Consider the following 14,646-nt stretch of genomic DNA (forward strand, 5'->3'; position numbering starts at 1 on the left):
TAGAAATAAGCTTAAAATCAAAGTGGTGAAACAATACAATGTCTAACTCCACGCTAACATTTTTCTAAAAATCACTGGAATTTTAACTGGCTAAAAAATTAGATGGAACTTACTCAAGAAACCTGCATATTTTGAATTATACATGTCAGAGTGCTGTTAGCTCCAAAGCAGTCACAAAGCCGGAGACCTTAGTGCTTCTTGAAAGCAAAGCAAAGGCACCAGGAGTTTCGGGGGGGGGGGGAGAAACTCTTGAAAAACTGGTCAGGCTTTTCAACCTGTAATAACTGTCCAGCTCCTCTGGGAGGAAAAAAAAGTCCTGGTTCTGCCCCCCTGAGATAGGAGGCTATGCTTCAATGCCAAAATGAATGACAGGCCCATTTCTGATATCAACAAAGAGCAGCTTAGTGGTGCTCTATTTTTTTTTTTACTTTCCCACACAGTTAGAAGTTCTAACTTTTTTCAGGTTAGTACCTTTATATCTAGGGTTAAGTACCTTTCTCCATTTTCTCAAGAGAGAACCCAATTATACTGTCCCCTTTTTAAAAAATGATTAATTAAAAATACATACCTAATTATCTTACTCAGTTTTTCCTAGGCAGGAAGCTGAACAAAGATGACCCCTTAAATTCCTTTCCAAATCTAACCTTTGCAATATCAGATTACCATATGACTGATTATTAATATTAATAAGCTGTGTCTGCATCCTGACATGTGGACACAAAGAGAAACAAAAAGTAGGCAAGAAACATAAAAATAAGGAAATGAGATTATAAAATTTTCAATGTACTAGATTTAAGAATCATTTATTAAAGTATATGTCTCATTATAAAATTCAAAACAACAAACACTGCAATCAACGACATTTGAGCCAAGCGCTATTTTGAGCTCTGGGGATACAGCAGTGAACACAAGACAAAAGCCAAATGAAAATCCCTGTCTTCAGTGGGGTTTAGTTTATATCTCAGTTCTGTGAAAGTACAATTTTCCTAGATGATTAAGGTACCTCTCCTTCTTTGATTAGGTACCAGCTAATCTGAAATATTTCCCTCTGAAAATAAGTCTTGACAACAGCTCCAGCAGAGCAAAGATCTTGTGCTTTGTTCAGTGCTGCATCCCAGTGTCTAAAATTCTGCTTGTTAGACACTCAAATAAATATATACTGAATGAAACAGATCAGAGCTTTTTCTTAGTCAAATTTTTATTTTTAAACAGACTATGTACCACATATTACATTTATATACACACAGAGATATGTCAAAAATGATACAGCCTAGGGTGTAAATTAAATTGAGCTGCAAGTACATTTAGCTTAAAATTTAAAATACAACCTATGTGGCCCTGTATTTTTCACTCTAAAATCTGTTTTCAATATCAGATATCAGGTCACCATAACATTCACGTAAAGGAATCAGTTAAAATTCTATACACTAAGGTTTTGTGGACTATCAGATTTCAGAGGAGTTTTGAATTTAAAAAAAAAGAACTTGAAAATTAAACAGCATCCATTCAGTTTTGTGTATTAAAATCTAATGCGCTGATTATCTGTTTAAATACTCCTATCTGGAAATAACTTCAACCTCCCCATCCTGCTTCTCACCATTCTTAATCGCCTTACCAGAAACCATACAGAGGAAATAAGTACACACCCCTAACCTGTGAGAATACCCAGAAGTGATCACCCATGCCACCCAAGGCCAGGATATTCAGGGTTTATTTATGTCATACCTACTTGTTACAGTCCTAAAACAAAGGATAAGGTACCCTCACCCTACTTCTAAATACCAGAGCATCCCTCCCTCGCCCCCACCCAGGGCTGGATGGTGATTTGCATGTTCAAATCTTTTACCTGGAATAGTCACACACTTAGTATATATTCTACAATAAATTAACAGCAACCCAAGGTCAGGAAGACATTGTGATGACTGAGGTCAGGTAATGGATAAAATAACATGGGGCCAAAGTAGATTCCATCAGCCCTGTAGGAGCAATGTTTCTTCTCCCTAACCATCATTCATCTTTCCTTCCACAGATACTTTCTGAGCACCTACTATGATTCAGGCACTGAGCTAGGCAGCAAAGTGCCTTGCTCCCTACTGTCTTACCCCAGAGACCTGACATTAAGCCTTTCTCTAGTCTTCTGTTTCTTTCTCCCTGCTTGTCTTCCTTGCCAGCGCCCCCCCTCTCAACTCCCAAATTCCTTATTCACACTGCCCTTCAATCTATTAAGCCTTTCTTGGCAGGCAGCTTAATCACTACCTTCTGTATGCCTTCATTGTGGGGAAATTCATGAGTCTTCCCACTGCATAATAAAACGCATCTTATGTATGTTCTCGCAAACAATTTCTCCTTAATCTTGGATACAAAAATCCACTTAAGCATCATATCATTGGCAGGCACTGATGATCTGGAAAATACCAAAGGGGGCTAGGCGCTTGCTTGCCCAGTTTGTAAGCTAACTTATTTGGGCTAGAGTTTGCTATGTTTATTGGCAACTGGACCAAAGATTAACCACATTTTACAGATATATTATGATTCTATAGGCAGAAATGATACTATGATAGCACAATGATAGTTTCTACTTGCCCCATGCCTGCTAAATATAACTATCTGTCAGATCCATATCATATATCTGTATCACATTTTCAAGTAAAATATCTAATCTCTGTGATGAAGACTACGCCAAAGCAAAGGATTTCTGCTATCAGTCACATGGATAAGTGCTGGTTTCTTAGAAATATCATATAGTAACTTCACCTTCATATTTTTTTTTTTTTAATTTTATGGCCACTCTTGTGGCACAGGGATGGCCAGGGATCAAATCTAAGCCACAGCTGGAGCAATGCCGGACCTTTTAACCCACTGTGTGGGACGAGGGATCAAACCTATGCCTCCTGAGACCCAAGCCATTACAGTCAAAGTCTAAACCCACTCATCACAACAGGAAACCCTCTACCTTTCCAATGTAGGCATTTTTCAAGGTTATGCCCTTGATGCTCCTTTCTCCAAGATTTATATTCCCTCTTTGGAGAACATTAGCGATCTCTATGGCTTTAATCACCTTTATGCAGATGACAACAAAACATACTCCCGGTCTTAGCCTCCTCTGTTCTGCTCAACTCTTGAGTCTTTTTTCTTTTTTTTCTTTTTTTTTTTTGCTTCAGGGTCGGGCCCATGGCATGTGGAGGTTCCCAGTCTAGGGATCAAATTGGAGCTGTAGCTGCCAGCCTACACCACAGCAACACCAGATCTGAGCCGTGTCTGCAAACTACACCACAGCTCACAGCAACGCTGGATCCTTAACCCACTGAGCAAGGCCAGGGATGGAACCTGAGACCTCATGGTTCCTAATCGGATTCGTTTCCACTGTGCCACAACAGGAACTCCTCAATTCTTAACTCTTATTTGCAGCGCCCTATTGGACATCCCATTTTGTCAAGCAACTTCTTCAGGACTTAACTCCACATCTACTGTCCCAAATTAGCTCACCCTCCTACGTTCTGCATCCTTGTTAAAGACAGCATCATCGCAAATAAATAGTGATTTTCTATTCTTGACTCAAGAAAGAGTCAAATGCCCACACTATTTCCAGGTTTTTTTTTCCTAAAACATACATCAAAACAAAAGAAATAAGAAATATAACTTTTGATGACCTCCTGATGTCTAGAGCTACATTATCAACAGTGGTAGCCTTATTTACACGGATTAAAGTTAAATGCAATTAAAAATTCAGGAGTTCCCCGGCAGTCAGGTATTTGGTATCGTCACTGCTGGGACACATTGTCACTGCTATGGTCTGGGAACTTCTGCTTGTTGCAGGCCCAGCCCAAAAAATATTTTAAAAAATAAATAAGGAGTTCCTGTCGAGGCTCAGCAGAAATGAATCTGACTAGGAACCAGGAAGACGCAGGTTCGATCCCTCAGCTGGCTAAGGATCCCATGTTGCCATGAGCTACGATGTAAGTCGAAGACACAGCTTGGATCTGGTACAGGTCAGCAGCTACAGCTCTGATTCAACCCCTAGCCTGGGAATCTCCATGTGCTGCAGGAGCAGTCCTACAAAGACAAAATAAATACATAAATAAATAATTGCATAAATAAATAAATATTCAATTTCCCAGTCGTGGCAGATACATGTTTGTGGTTAACAGCTTGCAGAAACAGAGCATTTCCATTATCACAGAAAGTTCTGTTAGAGCTCTCTGGTCCAGACAATAACAACAAACTACATAAGACTGAAGTGCCAATTTTCCTCAATCAGGCCCCTAACTTCAACCTTCTAATTTTGTCTTCTACCATATTCCTATGCATGCTTTAGTCAAAATGGAATTAGTGGAGCCCAAAGAATCAAGTTGAAGGCTTTAGAGGAGGAGGGAGGCATTTACCAGTACCTCAGAGAAGGACCTCTGAAAGGGGTAAAAACCAAAGTTGACAGCTCAGAAATGGTTCCCTAAAGCCCTCACAAGTTAGGAAGGGATGGAGCCTTAGACATAAGACTTTAGCCCTTGAGAAAGACTTAAGTTCTAGTGAAGGAAAGGATGGTCACCAGAGTCAGAGCAATTCATCCAAATTCAGGTATGAGTTGAATTATAAGGTAAAGAAACTCAACTCAAACGAGTCTGATTTGAAAAGAAATGAGTCAGCTCAACTGGCTCACTGGATGCAAGAAAGGGTTAGAGAACCAAATTAGGAGGGTCAGGGATGCAGCAAGGTCTCAGGAACTGCGAGGTTGCTGGGACCAGGTGGGTCTGTCTGACTCCTTTCCTTTGCCTCTGATTTTCTCTCATGTCAGCATCATTCTCTTTCACCATAGATCAGCATTCTTCAGCGGGTGGGAAACACAGCCCTGATGTGTCACAAGTTTTCTGGCTTACAGATTCCATTAATCCTCTCACACCCTGGGCCTTAAAAACACCAGGAAGACAAGCACTGGTTGCATGTGGGTCAGGTGCTCATCCTGGCCAGTGAAATGTCCTCAGAGCAATAATGGGCTGGGACAATCGACTGTGGCCAGAAGGACATAATCATAAAATGTAGTAGCTGGAAGATGAGGAAGACATGGGCGGCGGATGAGTTTCTAGGCATCCTACAGTTGGTCACTAAATCTCTAGCTGAGTCATTTAAACCTAAAAGAATACATGATTTGCCAGTGATCTAGTAAAAGGTAAAGTCAAGATTTAGCTCTAGGTTTTCTGACTCCAAAGACTGTCTCTTTTCATTAGAATATTCCTACATCATCAAAGGTTGGGGCGAGGGAGGTGAGGGGGTGTTACCTCTTGAAGGCCACACTGTTCACGTTGCAATAGATTCTTACCCAAGCAGCAAGGACTTCAGCTTTCAAACTTCCTTCCCTCTTCAGAAACTTTACTTTTTCCCTCTCTGCTGAGTTCATCTCAACATTTAAATGCAAAGATTTTTCCTCTGTAACTGCTGCCAAACTAAAAACCTCCTCCTTTCCATTCCGCCAATTTTTTTTTCAGTGTGATATCTATAGCTACTAACTCATCTTTTTCACCAACTATTAATTATATTTCAATTCTTCAAAAATGCACCAAGTACCTCCTACATGATAACTACTGTGCTAGGCACTAGGGATATAAAAATAAAAGGCATGGTCCTTATCCTCAAAGAAACTACCCAATTTGGCTTCTCTCCAAGTGCTCATATGAAACCGCACTGTCTGAAGTAGAAAAGGAGCTCTAGGGGAGTTCCCGTCGTGGCGCAGTGGTTAACGAATCCGACTAGGAACCATGAGGTTGCAGGTTCGGTCCCTGCCCTTGTTCAGTGGGTTAACGATCCGGCGTTGGCGTTGCCGTGAGCTGTGGTGTAGGTTGCAGACGCGGCTCAGATCCCGCGTTGCTGTGGCTCTGGCGTAGGCCGGTGGCTGCAGCTCCGATTGGACCCCTAGCCTGGGAACCTCCATATGCCGCGGGAGCGGCCCAAAGAAACAGCAAAAAGACAAAAAAAAAAAAAAAAAAGAAAGAAAGAAAAGGAGCTCTACCTCGATGAATCAAACGTATGTGTATGCTCCAGAACCTTGCTAGTCTGACCCTGTTGATCTCACAAATCTCGCCTGCTTAATACTATTAAAACTATCCTCTCTTGGAGTTCCTGTCATAGCTCAGCAGAAACGAACTGGACAAGCATGAGGACGCAGGTTTGATCCCTGGCCTTGCTCAGTGGGTTAAGGATCCAACATTGCCGTGAACTGTGATGTAGGTCGAAGATTTGCAGACATGGTGCAGATAATGCATTGCTGTGGCTGTGGCTGTGGTGTAGGCTGGTAGCTGCAGCTCCAATTCGACCCCCAGCCTGGGAACCTCCATATGCCTCAGGTGCGGCCCTAAAAAGACAAAAGACAAATAAACAAAAAAAAACTATCATCTCTTGTCTTTTATAAAGACTGTTTCTTCTCTGTTTTACTCCCAATGCTCTGGGCTGATTCCTTTATTTTTTTCCTCCATATTTGTATTCTAAATGGCTCAACCAGAGCCCTTTGTTCTTACTATATTTTTGTTTTGGAAGGTGACTGGCCACATAATTTATTTTTACTTATTTTTTTTTCTTTTGTCTTTTTGCCTTTTCTAGGGCCGCTCCTGCGACATATGGAGGTTCCCAGGCTAGGGGTCGAATCGGAGCTGTAGCCAGACCACATAATTTATTATCCAAACTGGGTTAACCATTGAGAGTTAAAGGGGGCACACTATTAATAATTACCCTGAAGCTGCTTGGAAAAACTCAGTCACATGGATTCCTGCTTAAAAACCTTCAAAAGTCCCCTTCTCCAAATCTTAAAACATAGCATACAAAAACCTATTTAGTACTAACTATCTCTTTTAGATTAAATGTACACCTTTTTAATGGCTGACTCCCAAGTCCACCTGAAAGCCTACCTCCGCTCAATATTCAGAGTATACACAGACTATATTATGTTGGAGGGGCGGGGGACATCTCCTTTGACTTCTTTCCCATCCAACAGAAATCTCATCACTTGCCAGTAACTGGTTATGCCCAGAAACTACTAAGCAGCCCCATTATTCAGATAAAAAAATGGAGGCTCGCCATATCAAATTACTTGCGTAAACGCTACAAAGCAGCAGAACTATGATACTAATTCAATTCTTAACTTCTCAAAGTCCACATACTTAGTGACTATGGGCATTAATTACAGATATAAATTCAACAAGCAGATATAATCAAAAGGCTTACTAAAATGTGGTATTGTTCTCTATGTCATGTATTAGTTCATTAATGCCACATCAACTACTCCAGATGAGAAAAAAAGAAAGAAAACCATCTCAGTCCCCTGCCTAACAATCCTTGATGGTTCCCTCGTCAAAGAGATCACATTAGGCCCTTAATAACTGGATCCCAAATTGTTGTTCTAGGTTTATTTCCCACAACTCCAGAGGCAAGGATTATTTACCATTCCATGAACAGCTCATGACCTTATTGTTAAGGTCTCAATATTCTTCACCTGGTAAATCAGTCCTCCTCTCCCCAGACCATAAAATGTCACCCCTTCAGTTAAGATATTTCCAATTCTCCAAAGCAGGCTTGGTCCTATTTTAAGTTCCCACAACACTGTGGACATATATTTATTATAACATATATTATATTCCTTTGTAATAACTTGCAGGTCTGTCACTTCCAGTAGCGTATGAATTCCTCCACAACAGGTTTTTGGCTCTCCATTCCTCCTATTTCATCCTTGCACCCTTCCTGTCTGGAAAACCATATTGCACACAGTGTGTATTCAAACAATATCTGCTAAACAAATAAATGGATGAACAAGTGTCCTTTACTGATCAAATACCTTCAGTAGCTTCCCATCTGTTAAAAGAACTCCACTTACAGCAGAAAAATTTTATCTACTTTGATTTTCCAAGCTCTTAATGATTAGAAACTAGCCTCTTTCTCCACTAGTAATCTACAATTTTCTGTAATGGTTTCCCAGATACGCCAAAGATAATTCCTGCAGTCCCGCCCTAAAAACTTCTGTAGGAAAGAGGATTCTAAAAAGACAGCAGAATAGGAAGCGCTAAGAATCTGTCTCCTTACCTGGGCAACAACTGCACTGGCAGAATCCGTCTCATGTAACTATTTTGAATCTCTGGAGTCTAAGGAAGTCCTGCAACTTGCAGGGGAAGGCTTGGATGGTAAATTGCAACTAATTTTTGTCAACTTATAGCTGGTGGTGCAGTAGCAGCTACCCCTCCCCCAACAGCAGCCATGTGGCAGGCAGCTGTGCACATGTTCCCGGAGCAGTTTGTACACAGGATATGGGGTCCAGGATGTACAAAACATCCAAATACCAGGCATCTGTGTTCTGACTGGGGACTGCTGCTTCTGCTTGCAGAAGTGCAGAAAAAGTGGGCAGCCATTGTTGCTCTGTCTCCCCACAGTCCCCCACCCACCCCCCACTCTGGCTGAAGTGACTTTTGGAGGATTTAAAGGACTAGTGTCTTTCCCACCCTTCATTTTTCTCCATTTACACCTTAGGGAACCATACATTAAAGACCAGGACACTTAAAAACAACTGCATATGTGGGAAAAATTAGAAAGTAACTACACGCAGCCAGGGAAAGGCTCAGAAAAGACCTGAGAAGACCTTAAGTTTACACCTAGGGCTATCCCTGGCACAGAGACAGCCCAAGACAATTTTTTAAAAAATGAACAAAACTAATAAAGAGTAAACCTTGGGGAAGAGGGAAATTCCAATTTCCACAGTTACTACATTATTAAATTCAAACAACCAGTTTTTCAACAATAAAAACCATCACAAGACATACCAAGAACAGGAAATTACGACCAATTCAAGGGGAAAAAATAAAACAGTAGAAACAGTCCCTGAGAAAGTCCTGATGGCAGATATATTAGGCAAAGACTTTAAAACAACTCTCTCTTAAAGATGCTCAAAGAACTAAAGGAAGATGTGGAGAAAGTCAAGAAAATGATACAACAAAATGAAAATATCAATAAAGAGAAAGAAAACCTAAAAAGGAACCAAAAAGAAATTCTGGAGCTAAAAAGGAAAATAACTGAAATGAAAAAAGAAATCAACAACTTGAACACAGAACAATGGAAATGATCAAGCTAAAAAAGAAGGAAAAAGTGAACAGAGACTAAGGGACCTGGAAGGGACCTGGGGGACTCCCAAAAGGAGAAGACAGAAAAAGGGAGAATATTTGAAGAAATAATGACTGAAGACTTCCTCAATTTAATAGAGAACATAAATATTAATATCAAGAAGCTCAACAAACCCAGGGTAAGATGAACTCAAAGAGATGCATTATAATCAAACCCGAAGAAGACAAAGACAAGAGAGGATCTTGAAAGCATCAAGCAAAAAGTGAATTGTCACATACAAATCACATACCTGATAAGGGATTACTATCCAGGACATATTAAAAAAAATCTAAAACTCAACAACAACAACAACAACAAAGCCAAATAACCTAATTAAAAGTAGGCAAAGGACTTAAATAGATATTTCTCAAAATAAGATACACAGATGTCCAATACGCACATGAAAAGATATTCAACATCGCTAATCATTAAGGAAATGCAAATCAAAATTACACTGAGATATCACCTCACACCAATTAGGATGGTTACTATAAAAAACAAACAAACAAACACGGAGTTCCCATCATGGTTCAGTGGTTAACAAACCCAACTAGTATCTGTGAGGCCATGGGTTTGATCCCTGGCCTTACTCAGTGGGTTAAGGATCTGGCATTGCCGTGAACTGTGGTGTAGGTGGCACATGCACCTTGGATCTGGCATTACTGTGGCTGTCGTGTAGACTGGCAGCTGTAGCTCCAATTTGACCCCTAGCCTGGGAACCTCCATATGCCATGGGAGCAGCCCTAAAAAGACAAATAAACAAATCCCCCAAACAGCAAGCAACAAGTGTTAGTGAAGTTGTAAAGAAATCAGAACCCTTGTATAACTACTGGTGGGAATGCAAAATGGTACTGCTATTGTGTAAACTGGGACTTTGATTGCTTAAAATATTAAAAATAGAATTATCATACGATCCTGCTGGGTCAATTCCACTTCTAGGTAGACACCTCAAAGAAATAAAAGCAGAATCTTAAAGAGACATCTGTACTCCTGTAATCACAGCAGCCTTATTCACAGTGGCTACAAATGAAAGCAATCCATTTGTCCACTGATAAGAAAAATGTGATATATATATACAATGGAATAGTATTCAGCCTTAAAAAGGAAGGAAATTCTGACCCACTACAGCATGGATGAACCATGAGGACATTATGCTGAGTGAAAAAAGCCAGTCACAAAATGGCAAATACTGTATGATTCTACTTATATGAAGTACTTAGAATGATCAATAGCCTAGAGATAGAAAATAAAACAGTGGTTAGCAGAGTCTAGGAAGAGGAAGATATGGGGAGTTACTGTTTAATAGGCACAGAGTTTCATTTTCACAAGATGAAACAAGAGACAGGGATGTATGGCTTGATGGTTGGACAACATTATGAGTATATTCAGTACCACAGAAAGGCATACTTAACAATGGCCAAGACGGTGAATTTCATGTGTATTTTACCACAGTTTTAAAACAAAATTCATGTGGGATTGGGGATAGAGGGTATATGGGAAGTATCTGTATCTTTTGCTTAATTCTGCTGTGCACTTAAAACTTTACTTACAAAAATAAAGTCTAGGAGTTCCTGTCGTGGCTCAGCAGAAATGAATCTGACTAGCAGCCATAAGGATGCAGGTTTAATCCTTGGCTTCGCTCAGTGGATTAAAGATCCTGCATTGCTGTGGGTGTGGTGTAGGCCGGCAACTACAGCTCCAACTCAACCCCTAGCCTGGGAACTTCCATATGCCACGGGTGTAGCCCTAAAAAGACAAAAAGAAATAAATAAAAAATAAAGTCTATTTTTAAAAAGTATAAAACAGTCTTGTCCAAAGTGGCTTTTCCCTCTTCTTTGCCTCTTCAAAGTCTACCCATTTCTCAGCACCAGCAGTAGTTCCACCTCTACTCTAAGGGCTTCTATTACCTCCTGAGTCTAACCTAACTTCCTTCCTTTAAATTTCTACATAAAATACACTAAAATATCAAGACTAGCATAGTTAAGATAAATGAGTATGTGCTATAAGAATAATATTGGTACAATCTCCGTTAAAACAACTCACCTAAATAACATGATAAATTCTTAATGAGCTGTTGTTGTCAAAGCTATAAAAATTAAGTTTGTTCGTTTAATCTATTCATATTTACTAACTGTTAAAAACATACCAACCATAAGAAGGGGACCTAAAAATACACTGGTGAAGGAAAAGATATAATCCCAGCCTCAGGAAGTCACAGTCTAACAGAGGAAGCACTATAAACAAGTAAACACGTACAAAAATATCAATTGTCTTCATTGCTATGAAAGAAACTAGTGGACATTACAGAGCTGGGAAGGGGTATTACTTGCAGTCTTTCAGATAAAGTGGTCCAGGAAGATTTCTGAGAGGAGTGATATTTAAGCTAAAACCTGGAAAATGAGGAGGTGTTAGCTACAGTAAAAGCAGAGAGAAGAGCATTCTGTGTGAGAACAGAACTGTGAAAATACTCATATGACACCCACAAGTAAAAGTAAAGCAAATAAACGGAAACTGAGGAAGACAAATAAAATACACATAAGGGAGGGTTTGGGGGAAAACAGGAATTTACTAGCTTGGGTTATTTACACAAAAATAGTAGAAGCAACCCACTTGTTATTTTCTTACCTGGGGCTAAAGCAAAGTACATGGAGAAGGAATCAGGACCAATATTTCACACACACACACACACACACACCTCCTTTTCCATCTATGTTTTTGTCCTATTTATGAGTCTGTTTTCATTCTGTTCCTTTGCTAGTTTTGTTTTTTAGATTATTTTATTTATTTATTTTTCATTAGGGAATCGGTGATTTACAGTGTTGAGTCAATTTCTGCTATACCGCATAGTGACCCAGTCATACATATATATACATTCATTTTCTCATACTATCTTCCATCATGGTCTATCCCAAGAGACTGGATATAGTTCCCTGTGCTGAACGGTAGGACCTCATTGCTTATCCATTCTAAATGTAATAGTCTGGTCTTTTTGTGGGTGGCAGCGAACACGGAGAGAACGGCCTCGGGCATGGTGTGAGAGTACAAGGTGGTGGGGCGCTGCCTGCCCACCCCCCACATGCCAGCATGCCACCTCTCTTATCACATTCGAATCTCTCCGCCTAATCACGTTGTTGCCAGGCCCTGCTTCTGGTACTTTGTGTTTCAGCTGAAGAAGATGAAGTCTTCAGGAGAAATAGTCTGCTATGGACAGGTGTCTGAGACGTCTCCCCTGCGGTGGGAGAACTTGGGCATCTGGTTGCGCTATGACTCCTGCAGCAACACCCACCATATATACCGGCAGTGCCGGGGCCTGACCAGGGCTAGCGCCATCACCCAGTGCTACCCAGACATGGGCACCCAGCTCTGGGCCCGGGGCCCACTCCATCCAGATCATGAAGATGGAGGAGATCACAGCCAGCAACTGCGGCCAACCAGCAATCAAGCAGTTCCACGACTCCAAGATCAAGTTCCCTCTACCCGGGTCCTCCATCGCCAGCACAAGCCACGCTTCACCACCAAGAGGTCCAACATCTTCATTTAGATGCTGGCCCTCCCCATCCCTAGGTCTGACCAAATAAAACTTTTTGGGAAAACCAAAGAATTAATTAATGTAACAGTTTGCCTCTACCAACCCCAAATTCCCCATCCAACCCACTTCCTCTGCCCAGCCCCCCTGGTTGGGCATCTTATTTATTAACACTTTCAAGCTCCTATTTCCTCACCTATAAAGTGAAACATTACATTTGCTCTCTGCCATGGGTGTAGCCAAAAAAAAAAAAAAATGATATCCTATCAATAATTTTTTTGTACTCTAATATATATTTAGAAAAAAAAGAATAAGGATCATGAATGCCACTGTGAGCAGAAGACTAAAAAGGAACATGAGCGTTATCAGACCTCAATAAATATGCTCTAAACATAATCATGAATGCATTAATTACTCCACTGTCATATTTTATACCCCTATCAATGGATATTTACAGTCTCCATATTCTGCCATTATAAACAATTATATAATAAGCACTTCTACACGCAATAATTTCTTAGCCTTTTCTAATGCACAATCCCAGAAGAGTTTCTAGTAGGTGAAAAAATACAAATTTCGTTGTTTTTTTGGGGTTTTTTGTCTTCTGCCATTTCTAGGGCCGTACCCGAGGCATATGGAGGTTCGCAGGCTAGGAGTCAAATCGGAGCTGTAGCTGCTGGCCTCCATCAGAGCCACAGCAACGCCAGATCCGAGCCACGTCTTTGACCTACACCACAGCTCACGGCAACGCCAGATCCTTAACCCACTGAGCAAGGCCAGGGATCGAACCCGCAACCTCATGGTTCCTAGTCAGATTCGTTAACCACTGAGCCACGACGGGGAACTCCAAAAAATACAAATTTCTTTAAGGAGTTCAATATGTATTACTAATCTGCCCTGAGTGCTTGTGCTGATTTATGCTCCTACCTGAAGTAGATAAGAAAGTAAGAATAAACAGAGTTAAGAAAAAGTGGATATGAAACGAAGACACCAATGTTTCTTACCTTTGCTGACACAGGTTACAACTTTAAGAAAGTCTTTGTTAATTTCAAATAGGAAGAAGATTTTGTTTTTAAAGAGCTTTTACATGATGCCCAAAATACTGCACATGAACATTTTAGAAAAATTACAAAATACAGAAAAGCACAGGAGTTCCTTCTGTGGCACAGTGGGTTAAAAGATCTGGTGTTGTCACAGCTGTGACGTAGGTCACAACTGCAGCTCAGATTCAACCCCTGGCCTGAGAACTTCCATGTACCGCAGATGCGGCCACAATTTTAAAAAAAATAGAAAAGCACATATGAGAAATTTAAAATCATCTATAATTCCAACACCCAGAAACAGTTATAGTGTCTTATACACATATATCAAGTCCTTTCCTATGCTACATTTTTCTTTTTCCAAAAAAAAGAAGAAGGGGGACAGAAGTCATACTTTACCTGCTGATTTAACTTTCTGAACGTAATAAAATTTTTAGACTATAATATCTATAGAAGGCCAGTATACAAAAGTGTCACAATAGACTCAGTTTATTTATCACACCACTTCCAATGTTTCATTCTTATCACCAATGTTGTGGTAAACATTATTTGCTCAAATCTTCCTGAAGATCTTTCTTTAATTAGGATAAACCTACAGAAGAGAAAATGCTGAGTCAGGGGTTGCTTTTTTTTTTCTTTTTGTCTTTTGTTGTTGTTGTTGTTGCTATTTCTTGGGCCGCTCCCGCGGCATATGGAGGTTCCCAGGCTAGGGGTTGAATCGGAGCTGTAGCCACCGGCCTACGCCAGAGCCACAGCAACGCGGGATCCGAGCCGCGTCTCCAACCTACACCACAGCTCACGGCATCGCTGGATGGTTAACCCACTGAGCAAGGGCAGGGACCCGAACCTGCAACCTCATGGTTCTTAGTCGGGTTCGTTAACCACTGCGCCACGATGGGAACTCCATGGGGTTGCATATTTTTAAGACTTTTGAGGGGTACTGAGCAAACTATC

At 40.6% G+C, this 14,646-nt stretch overlaps 1 protein-coding gene and 1 pseudogene across 6 annotated transcripts in view; one reads left to right on the forward strand and one right to left on the reverse strand.

Annotated features, from left to right (window-relative positions):
• Nucleotides 1-14,646, reverse strand: part of TFDP2 (transcription factor Dp-2) — a 137,306-nt gene that overhangs the window by 72,444 nt on the left and 50,216 nt on the right. The window contains exon 1 of one of the 6 annotated variants that reach the window (XM_047783758.1): nt 114-249. The exons of the other annotated variants lie outside the window; for them this stretch is intronic. Coding sequence (XP_047639714.1) covers nt 114-144 — 31 coding nt within the window. The 5' untranslated portion in view covers nt 145-249. Of the gene's footprint in view, nt 1-113; nt 250-14,646 lie in introns of those variants that run through there. 6 annotated transcript variants of the gene reach the window in all.
• LOC125137845 (60S ribosomal protein L18a-like) lies at nt 5,045-12,667 on the forward strand (annotated as a pseudogene).

Source organism: Phacochoerus africanus, chromosome 1, assembly GCF_016906955.1.
Source record: "Phacochoerus africanus isolate WHEZ1 chromosome 1, ROS_Pafr_v1, whole genome shotgun sequence".
NCBI lineage: Eukaryota > Metazoa > Chordata > Mammalia > Artiodactyla > Suidae > Phacochoerus > Phacochoerus africanus.